This window comes from Diabrotica virgifera, chromosome 7 (genome assembly GCF_917563875.1).
Source record: "Diabrotica virgifera virgifera chromosome 7, PGI_DIABVI_V3a".
Classification (NCBI taxonomy): domain Eukaryota; kingdom Metazoa; phylum Arthropoda; class Insecta; order Coleoptera; family Chrysomelidae; genus Diabrotica; species Diabrotica virgifera.
This window is the reverse complement of record NC_065449.1, coordinates 92,586,885-92,603,550: the sequence shown is the minus strand read 5'-3', so window position 1 is coordinate 92,603,550 and position 16,666 is coordinate 92,586,885. Positions and strand designations below refer to the sequence as shown.

The 16,666-nt window shown below is 33.9% G+C and overlaps 1 protein-coding gene across 1 annotated transcript in view; it reads right to left on the bottom strand.

The window, feature by feature from the left end:
* The window catches only part of LOC126887837 (NADH-ubiquinone oxidoreductase 75 kDa subunit, mitochondrial), a 64,302-nt gene that overhangs the window by 11,339 nt on the left and 36,297 nt on the right, over positions 1–16,666 (bottom strand). The window contains exons 7-8 of the mRNA XM_050655722.1: positions 15,540–15,812; positions 3,181–3,322 (exon numbers count right to left, since the gene is read on the bottom strand). Of these exons, the coding sequence (XP_050511679.1) occupies positions 3,181–3,322; positions 15,540–15,812 (415 nt within the window). The remainder of the gene's footprint in view (positions 1–3,180; positions 3,323–15,539; positions 15,813–16,666) is intronic.

Below are 16,666 nucleotides of genomic sequence, written 5' to 3'. Positions count from 1 at the left end.
TAAAGGTACAAATAATTGCTTTTTAAATTCACCTGACTTGAACATTGGAATTTTTTTAATGGAACCTTAAAGAATAAATAAAAACAGATATTTTAAGCCATATTTCGTCACAGGAACTATGATACAATCAATATTAGATCAATTTTTGTATTTAATGAGTTTTTCCATGAACACAAATATTGGATATTGATATCCTATTAGAGGTAAAACTCACTAACTACACTTTTTACTTGATTAGTTTTTCCTTGAACACAATTATTGGATATTAAGAAGTTAATGAATTTGTCTTCATAAAATTTGGCTGACTTACAACCAACGAACTATCAAAAAGAACAGTCTATTATTTAAAAAATGAACAAAAGTTTCGTTCTTTGAAAATAAATGCAATTCTTTCGTCATTTATGACAGCCACAAAAGTCGCCTGCTTAATTGCAAAATAGATTATGTTACCTTTTATGTAAGCTATCACGGTTACAAAGAACCGAACAGATAATGCACACAAATATAATGTACAGTTTGTACAGTTTCAACAATACAATGTAACACACAAGTCGCCTGCTTAATCGCAAAATATATTGTTATCTAATGTATTGTTTGAAAGATCACTAAGTACAGATTCGGCATTCCAGATTGTAAGGAAAAATTCACTAAGTGCAATAATAAGTTTTATTGAGTTTTACCCTGAAACCAAAATTCACAATATTGCACTCCACATTGGAAGGAAAAATTCACTAAGTGCAATAATACGTTTTAATGAGTTTTGCCCTGAAACCGAAATTCACAATAATGCACTTAGTGAATTGTACCATAAATTATCTCAGCAATTAGAAGGGTTAGAGTCCCAGGTGACTTCTCCAGAGCTGGGCAGTACCGCATTGAGTTCAAATTGATGAAAATGTGAAAATCCCAAAAAAAAAAATGCACTTAGTGAGTTTTACCTCTAATAGGACGATTTATACTATTCACTTAATTAAAAAAAAATGACAAAAGTAATTTGAAACAATTAGAATAACTTTTTAACCGTTACCAGTAGAAAAAATATTTTTTCATACTTAGAAAGACTGAATTTTTATACAAATTTAGAAAGAAAAACAAATAATTGTCCTAGGACAATTAGGGACGAAGTTAGCCCCCCCTTTTTAATTCACATGTTGTTGCTAAATAATTTTGCAATACTTAGAATTATTTTTTGTCATTTTTTAAATTAAATTAATAGTATAAATATTCTTGTTTCATAAACTATCCAAAGTATTACTGTAACTTCGTCATTTTCTGACTTATAGTGTTGTAAAAAAATTAATTTGGGATAAACAAATTAAATAACTTTTAAACTATTTGACCAATTGCTTTGAAATTTAGGGTATGATTTAAGCACCAGAAATCTCAGCACTCTGTGTAATAAGCACAGCGAATAGCTGTGTAATAGACGAAAAAAGCGAAAATTTATCGTTTTTTGATCTTCATTTGTTTATAACTATGTATATCATCAAAATCGGCTGCAGGAAACATATAGGTTATAAATAGGTTATAATAGGTTATTTTACAGATTTAGCCATACGGCTCAACTAGGTTATTAATATTATTATTATTATTATTAACATTCAATAAGAGTAGAGGATTAGAACCCTATTATACTCTAAAAGCTAAACAAATTTTGGTACTTAGCTGTTTTACACTTAAGCTGAATTACATATAATTAAATAAAAAATTCAATTAATTATTATCGAGTCTATTCTTAAAACTATTTGTACTAGGAGCCAGAGCGACATAAGCTGGTAATGAATTCCAAGCATGAACAACCCTATTTGATAAAAAGTTTAACCTGATGTTGGTTCTGCAGAGTTCTCTTCTTAGCTTTCTGGGATGGCCTCTTAACCGCTCATCTGTATTTATTGTAAAGAAATTTCTGAGTGAAGAAGTTTCGTAATGAAATGAATTGAATGTTGTAATTAAGTCGCCTCTAAGTCTGCGGGCGGATAATGGAACTAAATCCATGATCTTTAAACGATCTTCATATGAGGGACGCACCAATGAATACGGGATCCGCGTTACTCGTCGCTGTACATTTTCCAGCATATTTACGTCACGCTGAAGAACCGGGCACCACACTGAATTAGCAAATTCTAATATAGGTCTCACATAAGTTTTATACAATTTTGCTAAGGTTCGACTGTCACAGGACGAAAAAACTTTACTAATAAGGTATACCATGCGATTGGCTTTATTACACTGTTGCAACGTTTGAGGAGTCCAGGACAATTGTGAGTTTATTAACACACCGAGATCAGAGTGACAATCGGTCTTTTTTAAAACGGTGCCGTTAATAAAATAATTAAACCGAGGGTTATTTTTGCCGACATGAAGAACGACACATTTTTCTATATTAAGCGGTAGCAACCAGTCCGTACACCATCGAGAAATGCTGTCCAAGTCTAAAATAGAGGTCTATTCTACTCAAAAAATTTGGTTTCGGCCTGGAGGGGTTGTGTCACCAACAGGATATTTTGTTTCCTTATTTCTCTGAACTAGTAAGAGTGACAATACTTTTTTCTTTGGCAAACTTTTTGAAGTCCCCAAAATTGACATTCTCAGCAAAATTCAGCTTGTTTGTGTAATTTTAGAGGTTCAGTGGCATTTTTGTCGCTGAGACTGGACTAATAGAAGACTACCACAAAATAAAAAAAATGTATAGAATAATAAATAAAGAAAGGTAATTATTATATGATGCAACGGAATTCGACTAAACTGGGTTTATTCTTCCTCCTCAACTTTTTTCATGCACCTCTTCAGCAAAGTATAAGTAATAGATTAATTAGTGTAAGGAAACTCAGTAGATCTTTTAGAGTAAATGTACAGAAAAAGTTTAAACTTCATATTTTAAACTTAGTTACAATCTTACAGGGTGAATTTTAACGGCGTACCAGATCAAAGCTATAATTTTCTAAAAGGAACATCCTGTATTTCATTCTAAATTTGAAATCTGCTTAACTTCCCATCACAACGATATAAAGTTGTAACCTGTTATAATGGGTATTTAAATAATATATTTATTAATATATTATATTTAAAATATAACAAATATTACATGCAGATAGTATTTTGATATTGTTACTGTTATAAATTAAAATATTTCACACTTCAGCTGTTTGTTGCAGCTGTTTGTTTTTACTTTCTCCTTACCTTGATAAATTACGAAGCAATCGTTTGGTAAGTCTGACTTATCAATGGCGCCGTTATCTGCTCCTAAAAGAAACAGTACTTTGACGTCTGCTTCTCGAATCTTATCAACACCGGGGGTGTAACCAATATCTAAAGCAGCAACCTATAAGGAAAAGAAAAATATACTAATGTTTATGATATATCACTAATAATTAAAAAAGAATTGTAAAGGCTATAGCGGGATAAGATGGCAAAATCTGCACTCGGCTGTATTCTTACTTGGTATTGGGCAATCGAAAGTACATATTTAAAATCGCCCCTTACCAAATTTTTAGCACCCTATGTGACCCCAGATGTCCCCTATCGTAAAAAGGTGTTTTTTGAAAAAAAATTTTTTGAGCGATCTGTTGCTTTAAAAAATGTGAAAAATTTTGTGAATGTATATTGTTATGCTCTAAAACATACTGATTTTTTTCAGATTTTTTGGATCAAAATTGAGCTTTGAAATTTTTTTTGAATTTTTCAGAAATTTTTAAGGTTATGTAGGTAATTTTTGGTTAGCTGAGAAATAATTATTTTTAGTGTATTTTTTTTCCATTCTTTTAAATGGCGAAGGTAGATTTGCCAATTTCTCGCCGGAAATTCCTCAAAATTCGAAATAATCCATTTTTTTGGTGTTCTCCCTCATATTTTTAGCGTTTACTGAGCGATCCTTTGCTTTAAAAATCTGCAAAAATTATGAACATACAATGATATGCCAAAAGCATACTGATTTTTTATTAAATTATCTTAAATTTTATTAAATTATACATAAAGATTTTTCAAATTAAAATTGAGGCCAGGAAAAATTTTTGAATTTTTCAAAAAAAATTTTGTTAGTTATGTAAGTCATTTTTGGCAAACTTCGAAATAATTATATTTTCGTGTATTTTTTTTTCGTTCTTTTGAATGGCTGGGTTAGATTTGCCATTTTTTCTCCCGAACTTCCTCACAATTCGAAAAAAAAAAAACACTTTTTTGATGTTTCCCCCTCCCCCAAAAAATGGGGTTTTTCGAATTTTGAGGAATTTCCGGCGAGAAAATGGCAAATCTGTTCCAGCCATTCAAAAGAATGGAAAATATACACAAAAAATTATTATTTCGCAGCTAGCCAAAAATTACCTATATAACCTAAAAATTTTTTGAAAAATTCAAAAATTTTTTGAAAAATTCAAAAATTTTTCCTGAAATAAATTTTGATCCAAAAAATCTGAAAAAAATCAGTATATTTTTGGGCATAACAGTATACATTCACAATTTTTTTTTTATTTTTTAAAACAACGGATCGCTCAAAAATTTTTTTTTTTCGAAAAAACACTTATTTTCCGATAGGGGACATATAGGGAGCTAAAAATTTGGTTAGAGGGGTTCTTAAATATGTACTTTCGATTGCCAAATCCCAAGTAAGAATCCAGCCGAGTACAGATTTTACAAAGCCTTTAACAAGCTAAAAGAAAAATACAAAGCCTTTCTAGGAAATAAGAAGATTTAATGAGTATATTTCGGACAAATCTGGGTACTACAACAGACACCATAAGACTTACTTAGACGTCTTTCTCTTTGCTTTTCAAAATTGTCTGAATCGATCGTGTTTTCATTTTGTGTCATATAATATCTTGTAGCTATAATGGCTTAAAAACCTGAGAGAATGATTTAACAGATCCTCTACATCCCTTTTCCGAGCTGCCATCAACAAAACTACTATGGCCAATTTGATAGCCAACGCTCGATAATCGAGCACAGCACATGAAGAAGAAGAAGTCATATATCTGTGGCGACACGCTTCAATTACTATTTTTTACTTACTAATTTTTCTTTCAAACTAAATAATACGTCCCATTTAAAATTCACATTCTTTCGGCTCATAATATCTATACGAATCCAGATGTTAATGGCCTGTTCAGTTTATGTATGGGAAACAAAAATTCCACATGTCAATAAATCACTTTTTAAATGCATTCGAACCGTTAACTTCTTAAAACCACATAATGACAAATTTATGTTTGTAGTTCAGTTTAGTCACAGCTGGCACCCCGGTCGGTCACAACCCCACACTCGCAAAGAATAACAAACCCTCTTTCGAGACATATTCACGCTCTTTTTACCGAAATAAATAAATATACATTAAGCGTCAAAATTAACGCACCACCTTAAAAATGGGACATTTTTGAAGCCCCGTATTTTCTAAACCTGTTGTCCGATTTTAGTGATTGTTTTAGTATGTTATATCTTTATTCTTTAAGAATATCTATGTAATAATATTGTTGCTAAACAGGTAAGTGTCATTGTATACCGGGTGTAACAATGATAGTTGTTTTTTCCTCAAAGTTCGGAACACCCTGTGGAACAGTGGCGGCTCGTGATTTTTACAATAGGGGAGGCTATACCTAACTGTAAAATATCTAGACAAATTTGCATTAGCAAAAAAATGCGCCAAAAAATGTAATTTAAGGCCCCGTTTTTTGACCATTTTTATTTACATTTCATAATATCATCCTAATTCATAATTTCATGATATCATATCATTTTAAAAACAGTTAGCCTAATTGTAAAAGTTTAATACCAAAGTTTGTGTCGTTTAGTTGTTAACAATTCCATCTATTTGTAAATAGATACCTATGCATATCAAAATAAATACAGATTTGAAGTTTTGCAGTCCATACATAATGAAGCTTCAAATTTTTTAAGATACTCAACTGAATTTTTTTAATTCTAAACGCGGCCTACTGCGAATTCAAAAACACGATAAATTACCGATATTTTGCTTTGAGTTAGAGATATCGGAAAAAGTTATTTGAGCAAGTTGTTCCAAATATTATTGTAACCTCACATACCAAATTTCATAACAAAATTCGCACTTTTAGATTTTTCATTATTTTTAGTCAGGACCCTAAAATTCGTTGTCCCGAGACGCACGCAACCACGCAACGGAGCCGAGAAGCTACTCTGCCTCCCTTGGTATATCTCCGGGCAGCGTGTGACGGCACCGTAGATGCCACTGTTAGGAGACCGGGTCTCCTTAAACCCCTGCTGCGCTGCACGGAGCATTAGCAACGGAGACTGCTGAGCTTCTCGGCTCCGTGCTTGCATCGCGGGTAACCCAGGGTCCTGCCTACAATAATATGTAATAAAACTGAGACGCGATCATGCGTTCTAATGCTAATGCTCCGTACGTATGGATAATTAGTGATAATATGGAATTTACACGTTGTATAATAGTGAGAGTGATTGTTGTTTTCGCGATTCATGATGTACACTGACAAAACAGTGTAGAGTGTGTAAAAAATTTATGGGGAGGCTGAGCCTCCCTTGCCTCCTCTGACGAGCCGCCACTGCTGTGGAATATTCTAGCGTATATAAAATATTGAAATTAAAATTCAACTATAGGCTTAGGCTTTCTTAACATTTTGCTTTTTAATTCATTCGCTTATGTTGCATAACAAAAATGTTAGGTACTTTAACAACTAGCAACGTGCTTCATCAATACAGGGCGTTTCTTAATAAGTGCGACAAACTTTAAGGGGTAATTCTTTATGAAAAATAATGACCGTTTGACTTATAAACATATGTCCGCAAATGCTTCGTTTTCGAGATACGGGATGTTGAATTTTTTCTTACAAACTGACAATTTATTTACTGCTTTAAAACCGGTTGAGATATGCAAATGAAATTTGGTAGGTTTAAGAGGTAGTCAGGGGAAATAAAAAGACGAATAATAATTGCAAACATGTGTTATCATAGTCTATCAAAGTACTTAGCTAACAAACGTCTGTCTCAAAAAACTCATATAAGGCTGTATAGAACATTGATAGTCCCCGTTCTCACATATGGATCAGAGGCATGGACGCTAACTAAAACAGATGAATCCGCTCTATCGATTTTTGAAAGAAAGGTGCTACGTAAGATATTCGGAGCGGTCTGTGAGAACGGAATATGGAGGCGTAGATATAACTTCGAACTGCAGAATATCTACAAGCATACGTTTGGTGGAAAATATATTATCACTATAATTAAGCGAAACCGCCTGCAGTGGGCAGGACATGTAGCCGGGGCCCCTGAATCGAACATGACAAAAAAGATTCTAACAGCGCAACTCGTGGGAATGAGAAGACGGGGTAGACCAAAGCTGAGGTGGATGGACGGGGTAACACAAGATACCGAGAAGATCAGAGTCGGCAACTGGAAAATGCAAGCAAGAGGCAGAACAGAATGGCGTAGAAAGCTTGAGAAGGTCGAGGCCCTCTAAGGGCTGTAGCACCAAGATGATGATGATGCTTGCGCATTTTTTGGCTGCAATTAAGAATTTTATATCCACCATTGGCGTGCATACGGGTCATACTACCCGGTCTTAATCCCCGTATGTACGTCAATGGTGAATACAAAATTCTTAATTGTATTCCAAAAAGTGCGTAATAACCACCTCTTAAAACTTACCAAATTTCATTTGCATATCTCAACCGGTTTTAGAGCAGTAAATAAATCGTCAGTTGTAAGAAAAAATTCAACATCCCGTATCTCGAAAAGGAAGCATTTGCATCCATATGTTTATAAATCAAACGGTCATTATTTTTCATGCAGAATTATCCCTTAAAGTTTGTCACACTTATTTAGAAACACCCTGTATTGATGAAGAACGTTACTAGTTGTTAAAGTACCTAACTTTTTTTATCACGCAACCTAAGCGAATCAATCAAAAAGCAAAATATTAAGAAACCCCAAGGCTACAGTTAAGTTTTAATTTCAATATTTTATATACGCTAGCTAGAATATTCCACAGGGTGTTCCGAACTTTGAGGAAAAAACACACTATCATTGTTACACCCGGTATACAATGACACTTACCTGTTTAGCAACAATATTATTACAGCGATATTCTTGAAGAATAAAGCTATAACATACTAAAAAAAAATCACTAAAATCGGACAACAGGTTTAGAAAATACGAGACTTCAAAATGTCCCATTTTTAAGGTGGTGCGTTAATTTTGACGCTTAGTGTATTATTGACAGACAGATTGTTCCTTTTACATTTATTTTAATTTCATTTATTTGTTTCCGTGGACAATAAGGTTATTACACGCAACTCAACCACACCACGGAACATATCCATCCAATCTTTGATAAGTTACATATACAACAGCTTAACACGTCGTACATATCGAGGACTTCAAAGGGACCATTTAAATTATTTCTATAGTGTGTTAGGTTTTCCAATCTTTGACTTTTAGAAACTGCTTGTTCCTTTGTACCGACTTCATTCATTTTCCAATGGTTAGGTAAAGAAAATGGTCAATACTCACAATCTTTTGTATGTTTATTGTTGTTAAATAATGGCTACCGGTTTCGGGACTTACATCCCGAAACTGTAATACGATCCGTATGCGCGACAATGGTGAATATAAAATTCTTAATTGTATGTCAAAAATGCGCTATAACTACGTCTTAAAACCCACCAAATTTAATTTGCATATCTCAACCGGTTTTAGAGTAATAAATAAATCGTTAGATTGTAAGAAAAATTTCAAAACCCCCTATCTCCGAAACGAAGCATTTACGGACATACATTTATAAAGCAAACTGTCATTATTTTTTCATGTACTAACTGTCCACTTGTGATAAAATCTCGAGATTAGTCTCAAAATGTTGTCCATTTGAGATCACTTTAGGTCTCGGGATCGGCATGGGAGAATTACTGGTGACTTTACAGAGGTGTCATCTTTTCAAACATATGATTGGGGGGGGGGGGGGGTAAGCAGTAGAAGAAGTTCTAATGGTGATGAAATTACTGTACGGTACTGTACTGTTTTACTTACAAATTGATACTGTAGTTATTTTGTTCTATGAGTAAGGAATCATTAGTATATATTATAAAGTTTATGATCCTAATAATTATTACAAATAAATCATTATAGTGAAAACCCCAACCCTATGAAATGACGCCCCTGTGACTTTAGTCACCAGTGATTCTCACCAGAGACCAAGACAATTCCGTGTCGACAAGAGAGTACACACAGCCGACACACAGCCCGCTGTATGTTGATGTCATCGCGCGTATCTATCTATCTATTGACCTTCATTTGCCCAAAGTTGAACTTAGCCCCCCCCCTTGTTTTTCTACTCTTCTCGGTTCAGTACTAATCCTGCCCATCTGGTCCCTGCGTATCTGTTTAGGTCATCCGACCATCTCATGTGTGGTCTGCCCCTTCCTTTCTTATGGTCCCTAGGTCTCCAGTGGGTTAAGCCAGTTAAGCTTTCGTAAATGAGTTGCAGTTGGAGGATACACATCAATTCAAAAATTTGATTGGAACACCTGCTGTGCAGTTTAGACTGCTTTTAGATTTAGCAAAATACCAGATTTACGAGAATATAAATTTAAATTGTGTAACTTCCTTGTACTTCGCTTGCATCATAATTATTAAATTTGATTGAAAACTGATCATACAAACTAATTTTTTCACGGGTCCTGTATAACTTGTGGTTAACATATTTCATAATAATTCTTTTTATTAGTAAAGAGAAATTAATTACAAAATTTTATCATCGCATCGGTCGAATGTCGCACGCTCATTTTTTATCAAGTCCAATATTTACTTTTTCACCAACCTGAGACTAGTCTCAGCTCTTCTGGTATAATATACAGAAGACTGGAGATTAGATCACGAGATCATAAATAAGCATTTCCACTTGTGACAAGCCCAGTCTCGGAGTGTGCTCTCAGACCCTTATGTACATTTGTGGCTCTCGAGACTATTTTGTCTCATATAGACACTTACCTTTAAAGTGTGCCATACTTATCTAAAAACTCCCTGTATTGATGAAAAACATGGCTAGTTGTTAAAGTACCCTACTTTTTAGGATATAAAAAATGATGGGACATTGCAATTATTGTTGTTCTGAAGCTATTTTCTTGTGGCATTTTTATAATCAAGTATATTCAAATGGGAAATAAGCCACAATTTTACCTAAAAATTGCAATTATTTTTAATGAAATTCACCAAAACAGTCGGCATGCAAGTTTACTTTACATTTGACTCTCAGATATACCGAGTTGGTTTTACATATTCTGCATCTACGTCCTAGACTCTAGACTATCATGCTCAACATCAATATTATGACCGATCTGGTCACTGGTCATATCTTACATGACTGTAAATTTTCTTTATAAGCACGACTCCATGGAGAATTTGATTGTGTTGAATCTGTGATTTCTTCTACTTCAGAATTTTGTACTGCCAATCTATTTTCATTCTGCAGTAGTGACGAGACCAGCGAGGAACGGAACTGTTTTGAGACATTTGGCTTTCATTAGCGATGCTGTAAATTCTCTATGATTTTACAATAGTAGTCAATTAGATTTAAAGAAAGGGGTCACCACCACTTCTTACTTGTTATGCGATTGTGGCATAATTATTTGCTACAGGTACAACAGAATTGTCGTTCCCGTCTCATTGTCGAAAGCGTGAACCAACTTGTCCCTGCTTTTTTTCCAATTACCTTACTGCTTTCTAATGGACATTCTGATATACGATTTTCTTGTACAGTGCAGGTAAAGGAAACGCCGTTTTCTTTAAGAATGTGAAAGAGAGCGTAAGTGCAGAAGAAATGATAAAAAAACACCCGATGTTCTGAAAGACTAGGCACCATAGAGAACAGGTCTATAATTGTGTATATAGGCTAAATTAATTTTTCTGTCCCTCAGGTTTGGCGTCACCATACGGTATAAATTGAAAAGGTATCCTTTAGCTTAGAACTGCACAAATACCATAATCTAAAACCTTACCGGACTGGTTTTCCGTTCATGAACATCTTTGCAGTGTCTCTCAAAATCAAGAACAATTTTTTGTTAGTCTACTGATAAATTGTGAGTAAAAATTTCAAATATTGTTCATTCATTCATTCATTCATTGTGAAAACAAAAAATTTATCATTTTTGTCCATTTAATTATTGTCGGAGAAATGGAAATTTCTTTCTTTGTTCCGGAATGTTTTGCAACTCATAGCATTTCTCACTAGTTCCACACTTTTATCTAGTTTCTTAGACCAATACATATCACAAGCTGGAAATGTATACGATACCCTTCTTCAAGTGCCATCTCAGCGACGGAGGTCGGCAATCATCATAGCTATTCGGACTAAAGAGAGAGCTGCTCTGGAAAGTTCATTTGATGTATTTGACGATATGATACCCAATAACTATTAAAATGCCGATAAACTTTTGCAGTTGAGAAACAGAAAATCGGAAATCTTATCGATTCTTATCTTGAGCATAATTCAGACTGTAATTTACTAGTTTATGCATTATAGTGTTATCAAAATATAAACAAAATACTTCAAAAGGTACTGTTCAAAATACTGTTTTAAATTTTATGTAGAACATTTTTGTGTAGAACATTGTTTACGCTAACGCATATTTTTAGAAATATTGACGAAAAACGTAAAAAAACTACTAATTTACCGAATGATCCCCCATCTCCCCGCAAACCGGACGCTCAAAATGGTGTAACTTTTTACTGAAAAATATGTGGACCATATAGAACAATTTGGTGTTGGAGGAAAACTTTTAGTTTGGATGTCTGGGTTAGGCCTTTTTTGGACCAATTATACTATACTACCTCCGCAACTTTTAGACAAGACGAAAACGGCGGGTTCGTTGGGAAAAATATTCCCATAAGATTTTTTTGCATAATCACATTCGTGAGACATCCTAGAATAAGGTTCAAGAAGTCGCCCACGTGAAAAGTGGTCCAAATTTTTTTTAACAATTTTTTTAATCAAATTGCAAAAATCAATAATTTTGCCACGGACAATTTTTTTGTAGATTTTTTGCACCATTCTGGATAAAAAAAGGTCTCTTATAATTTTTCTCTAAAGTTGATCGTTTTCGAGTTATAAGCAATTTAAAATAAAAAAAAAAAAAACGAAAAATGGTGATTTTCAAGGTTTAATAACTCGGTTAAGTTATTATTATGAAAGTCAGAAAGTGACTAAATCAAAGTTTAATGCCCCCCTACAAGATCCTGAAGAAATTTTTGTCAATATTTTATTACTAAGCTGTTATTTTTAAGTAATAATAATGAGCGCCATGCACGTGTTAGGCGGCCGAAAATGCTGAGTGCGAGAGAGATGCCATTCCGGCAGTCCACTTGTGCATCTTACTTGCACTCACATTTACAGCCGCGTCAATAAGATCTAACCGCCCATCATGTAGTGGAGGCTTTAAATTTTGATTTAGTCACTTTCTAACTTTCATAATAAAAAAGAATGTGTGTGTACTTTGTACGCACGTAAGACGTTATTCTTCTATTATATAATTTCAACGAAGTAAATATACTTAACAGGTTATTTGTATTTCATTTAAATATTAAACCAACTTTCTTATCTACCACTTTCAAAATTTTTTTATTAAAACAACCAAAAATCAAAAAAAAATATATGAATCGTCCAGGACTGAAACCCGCGACCTTCCGTGTGCTTCCGTTCTCTAACCCACCGCTCTACCAACTACGCCACGAACCTACTTTTAAGTGACACGTAAGTTTCGGATATAATTACACAACACGGTGACAAATAGACATATAAAAATGTTATACCTACATGATATTTTATTATCTTACTACAGAGAAAGACAAATCCAAAAATTATAATAAATAATACATTTACTAAAAACACTAATATATTCTTTTAATGACTTATTTGCGCTGATACATAATATACATACATACCTATCTTGAAAGATTAGCAACTAAACGCCATACTGTCTGTGTGCGCATGCGCGCAGATTTATAAAATTTTACTCTCAATCGCGCCAAAAGAAGAATAATTTCAATAATAATTTTTAACCGAGTTATTAAGTCTTAAAAAGGGTCATTTTCGCGTTTTTTAAATTTTAAATTGCTTATAACTCGAAAAAGATCAACTTTAGAGAAAAATTATAAGAGACCTTTTTTGTCCAGAATGGTCCAAAAAACCTAAAAAAATTTGTTCCGAGCCAAAAATATTGATTTTTGCAATTGGATTAAAAAAAATTGTTAAAAAAAATTGAACCACTTTTCACATGGGCGACTTCTTGAACCTTATTCTGGGACTTCACGAATGTGATTATGCAAAAAAATCTCATGGGAATATTTTTCCTAACGGCCCCGCCGTTTTCACCTTGTCTATTTGGAACCGTTCATTTTAGAAGGATTATGAATAGGACCTTTTTTATTTAAAATTTAAGGTAGAGCATTTTTGTATAGAAGGTTGTTCATGCTAAACCGCACAGTTTCAGAAATATTGACGAAAAACGTAAAAAACTACGAATTTACCGATTTCTCCCCCCCTCTCCCCCCACCCCCGATGCTCAAAATGGTGTGACTTTTTTCTGGACATTATGTGGACCATATAGAACAATTTGGTGTTGGAGGATAACTTTCACTTTGGATGTCTGGGTTATGCCATTATTTGGATCAATTGTATCATACTATAATATTAATTTTTATAAATACATGTTTAATTAAAGAATATTAATACAGAGAGGTTGATAAGAACATAAAGCAAATAATAAAGAAGGCCAAAGAATCATGGATTAAAGAACAATGTGTAGAAATGGAAGACTATGAAAGAAAGTATGACACATTCAATATACATAAAAAAGTAAAAGAACTTACAGGAACCCAAAGAAGACATCAAATAAGTTTGCTTAAGGACAAAGACGGAAATATTATTGTAGACTTAACAGAAAAAATTAATAGATGGAGTGAATACATAAGAGAATTGTTTGAGGACAACAGAAATAACATTGACAAGGTAAATGGTGAAACGGGACCTGAAATCCTAAAATGTGAAGTAGAAATGGCACTTAGAAATTCCAAAACTGGAAAGGCAAATGGACCCGATGAGGTTCCTACTGAATTACTAAAGCTCTTGAATGATGAATCAATAGGTATAATATTGCACTTATTTAACACAGTATACAATACTGGTATTATACCTCAAGAGTGGCTGCTGTCTACATTCGTTACACTGCCAAAGAAATCCAATGCAAAAGAATGTTCAGAACATCGAACAATATCTTTAATGAGCCATCTACTAAAGATATTTCTAAAAATCATCCACAACCGAGTTTATCAAAAGTTGGAGTCAGATATTAGTAATACACAGATGGGGTTCAGAAAAGGACTAGGTACTCGAGAAGCTCTCTTCGGTTTGAATGTTCTTACACAAAGATGCCTAGACGTTAATCAAGAAGTACATGCATGTTTTATCGATTTTGAAAAAGCGTTTGACAGAGTACGCCACGATAGGCTAAGAGACATTCTTGAAAGAAAAGACATAGATAATAAAGATCTGCGAATAATTCTCAACTTATATTGGAATCAGAAAGCTAACATCAAAATAGAAAACGAGATATCAAAAGCAATAGAAATACGTAGAGGAGTAAGACAGGGATGCATTTTGTAACCACTGCTATTTAATGTATATAGTGAAAGCATCTGTCAGGAAGCCCTTTTGCAAGCAAATGAAGGAATCGTAATCAATGGAGAGGTTGTAAATAATATTCGATACGCAGACGACACTGTACTAGTTGCAAGAACAGTAGAAGAATTACAACGATTACTTACAAACATAAATATTGCTTGCAACAATTATGGCATAAACATTAATATCAAAAAAACCAAGTATATGATCTTCAGTAAAATCATGACACAACCAGCACATATTAGTATAAACGGCATTCAAATTGAAAAAGTATCAAGTTATAAATACTTGGGAACTTTAATAAACGAAACTGGAGACCAAAACAATGAAATAAAAAGACGTATCGAAATTGCCAGGGCCACCTTCATAAAGATGAGAAAATTCTTCTGCAACAGAGATATAAGCATCCCTCTACGATTAAGAATGCTAAGTGGCTACGTATTTAACACGCTATTATACGGTGTAGAGGCCTGGACTCTCAAACAGAACAACATAAAAAATATTGAAAGTTTCGAGATGTGGTGCTACCGTCGAATGCTGAAGATAAGTTGGGTTGAAAGAATCACAAATCTTGAAGTAATACGAAGGATAGGAAGAGACCCAGAAATTTTATTAACGATAAAACGAAGAAAACTCGAGTATTTGGGTCACCTGATGAGAGGTCATAAATACACATTACTTCAAAATATAATGCAAGGAAAAATAGAAGGAAAACGGAATCCAGGCCGTAGAAGAATGTCGTGGATGCGGAATTTGAGAGAGTGGTTTGGCTGCACCACTAATGAACTTTTTAGGTCAGCTGTAAACAAAGTCAGGGTAGCCTTGATGATTTCCAATCTCCGATAGGAGTGGCACAAGAAGAAGAGAAGAAAGAATATTTTACCTGACTTGCAACTTTATGCAAAACATTCAAAACTTTCCAATCTTTGTTTCCACTGGCTGTACCAGCAGCCAATATTTGTGCTGCAGAAAGAATAGCAGCGCCATCTTTTCTTTCCAAAGTTTCTGATCCAATAATGATTAGGGGTCTTTTGGCAGCTTGCAACTTTTTGCTGAAAGGATGTTGTCCAGAAACAATTAGTTGTAGGATTTTAGGATCGTCGCCAAGATCTTCGTGTTCATAGGTTAGGTCGATTTTCGGTCCGATCGAAGCTACCTAAAAATAAAAAAAAAATATCAATGTGTAAGTTCACAATAAAATCTTGCTGTTTCAACCTTTTTTATCGGATATATTGGATATATTAGAAATATCTCTATTTAAACTGCAATTCATTGTTCGGGAATGGGAATTGAGTATATAGACTTGTTTGTTTTTTTTTTGTAAAATTCGTTTTCATGAGGAGTGAAATTGGGAGATTATTAGAAAAGTTTGACAGAATTTCGTTACAACTACAGAAAACTCCAGTGTTCGATGATTTATGCTTTTGTATATTTCTTTATTCACTCAAGAATATATATCGGATGTGAAGAAAACATGGGTAAAAAAAGAGAAGTTAACTGCTATTTTGAATGACATAGGTCTGGATGGATAATAGCCGGACTGTACTGGAACAGTCAGCTGACACTATACTTCGTTAGGTTTCCGAAAAAAGTTCCTACTATGAGACAAGTTCGACAAGGATGTATGCTCGGATGGAAGCTGTGGAAGATAGAACAGAAGGTATAAATGTCAACGGAGTATGTAGTCATCAACTTTGCTGATGAAAGTTAAAGTTTTGCTAGCAATGGATAAAGATGATTTACAGATACAGTAATACCCCGAACTTACGCGATAGGTGGGACCGAGCGATAATCGCGTAAGTCGAATTCACGTAAGTCGGGGTATAATTTCGTATATATGCATGTTTGGATGATATTATTACTCTTTCAAGTCTTCTTAGATATAGAACAAAAAATCCCTTCATAAAAGTAACAAACACCCACTCCATTAGACAAAACTATTCGCGGTGTGCAAGTACTTGGAAGGGAATTGAGAAACGATCGTGCGCGAATAGCGGAGAAATATTGCAA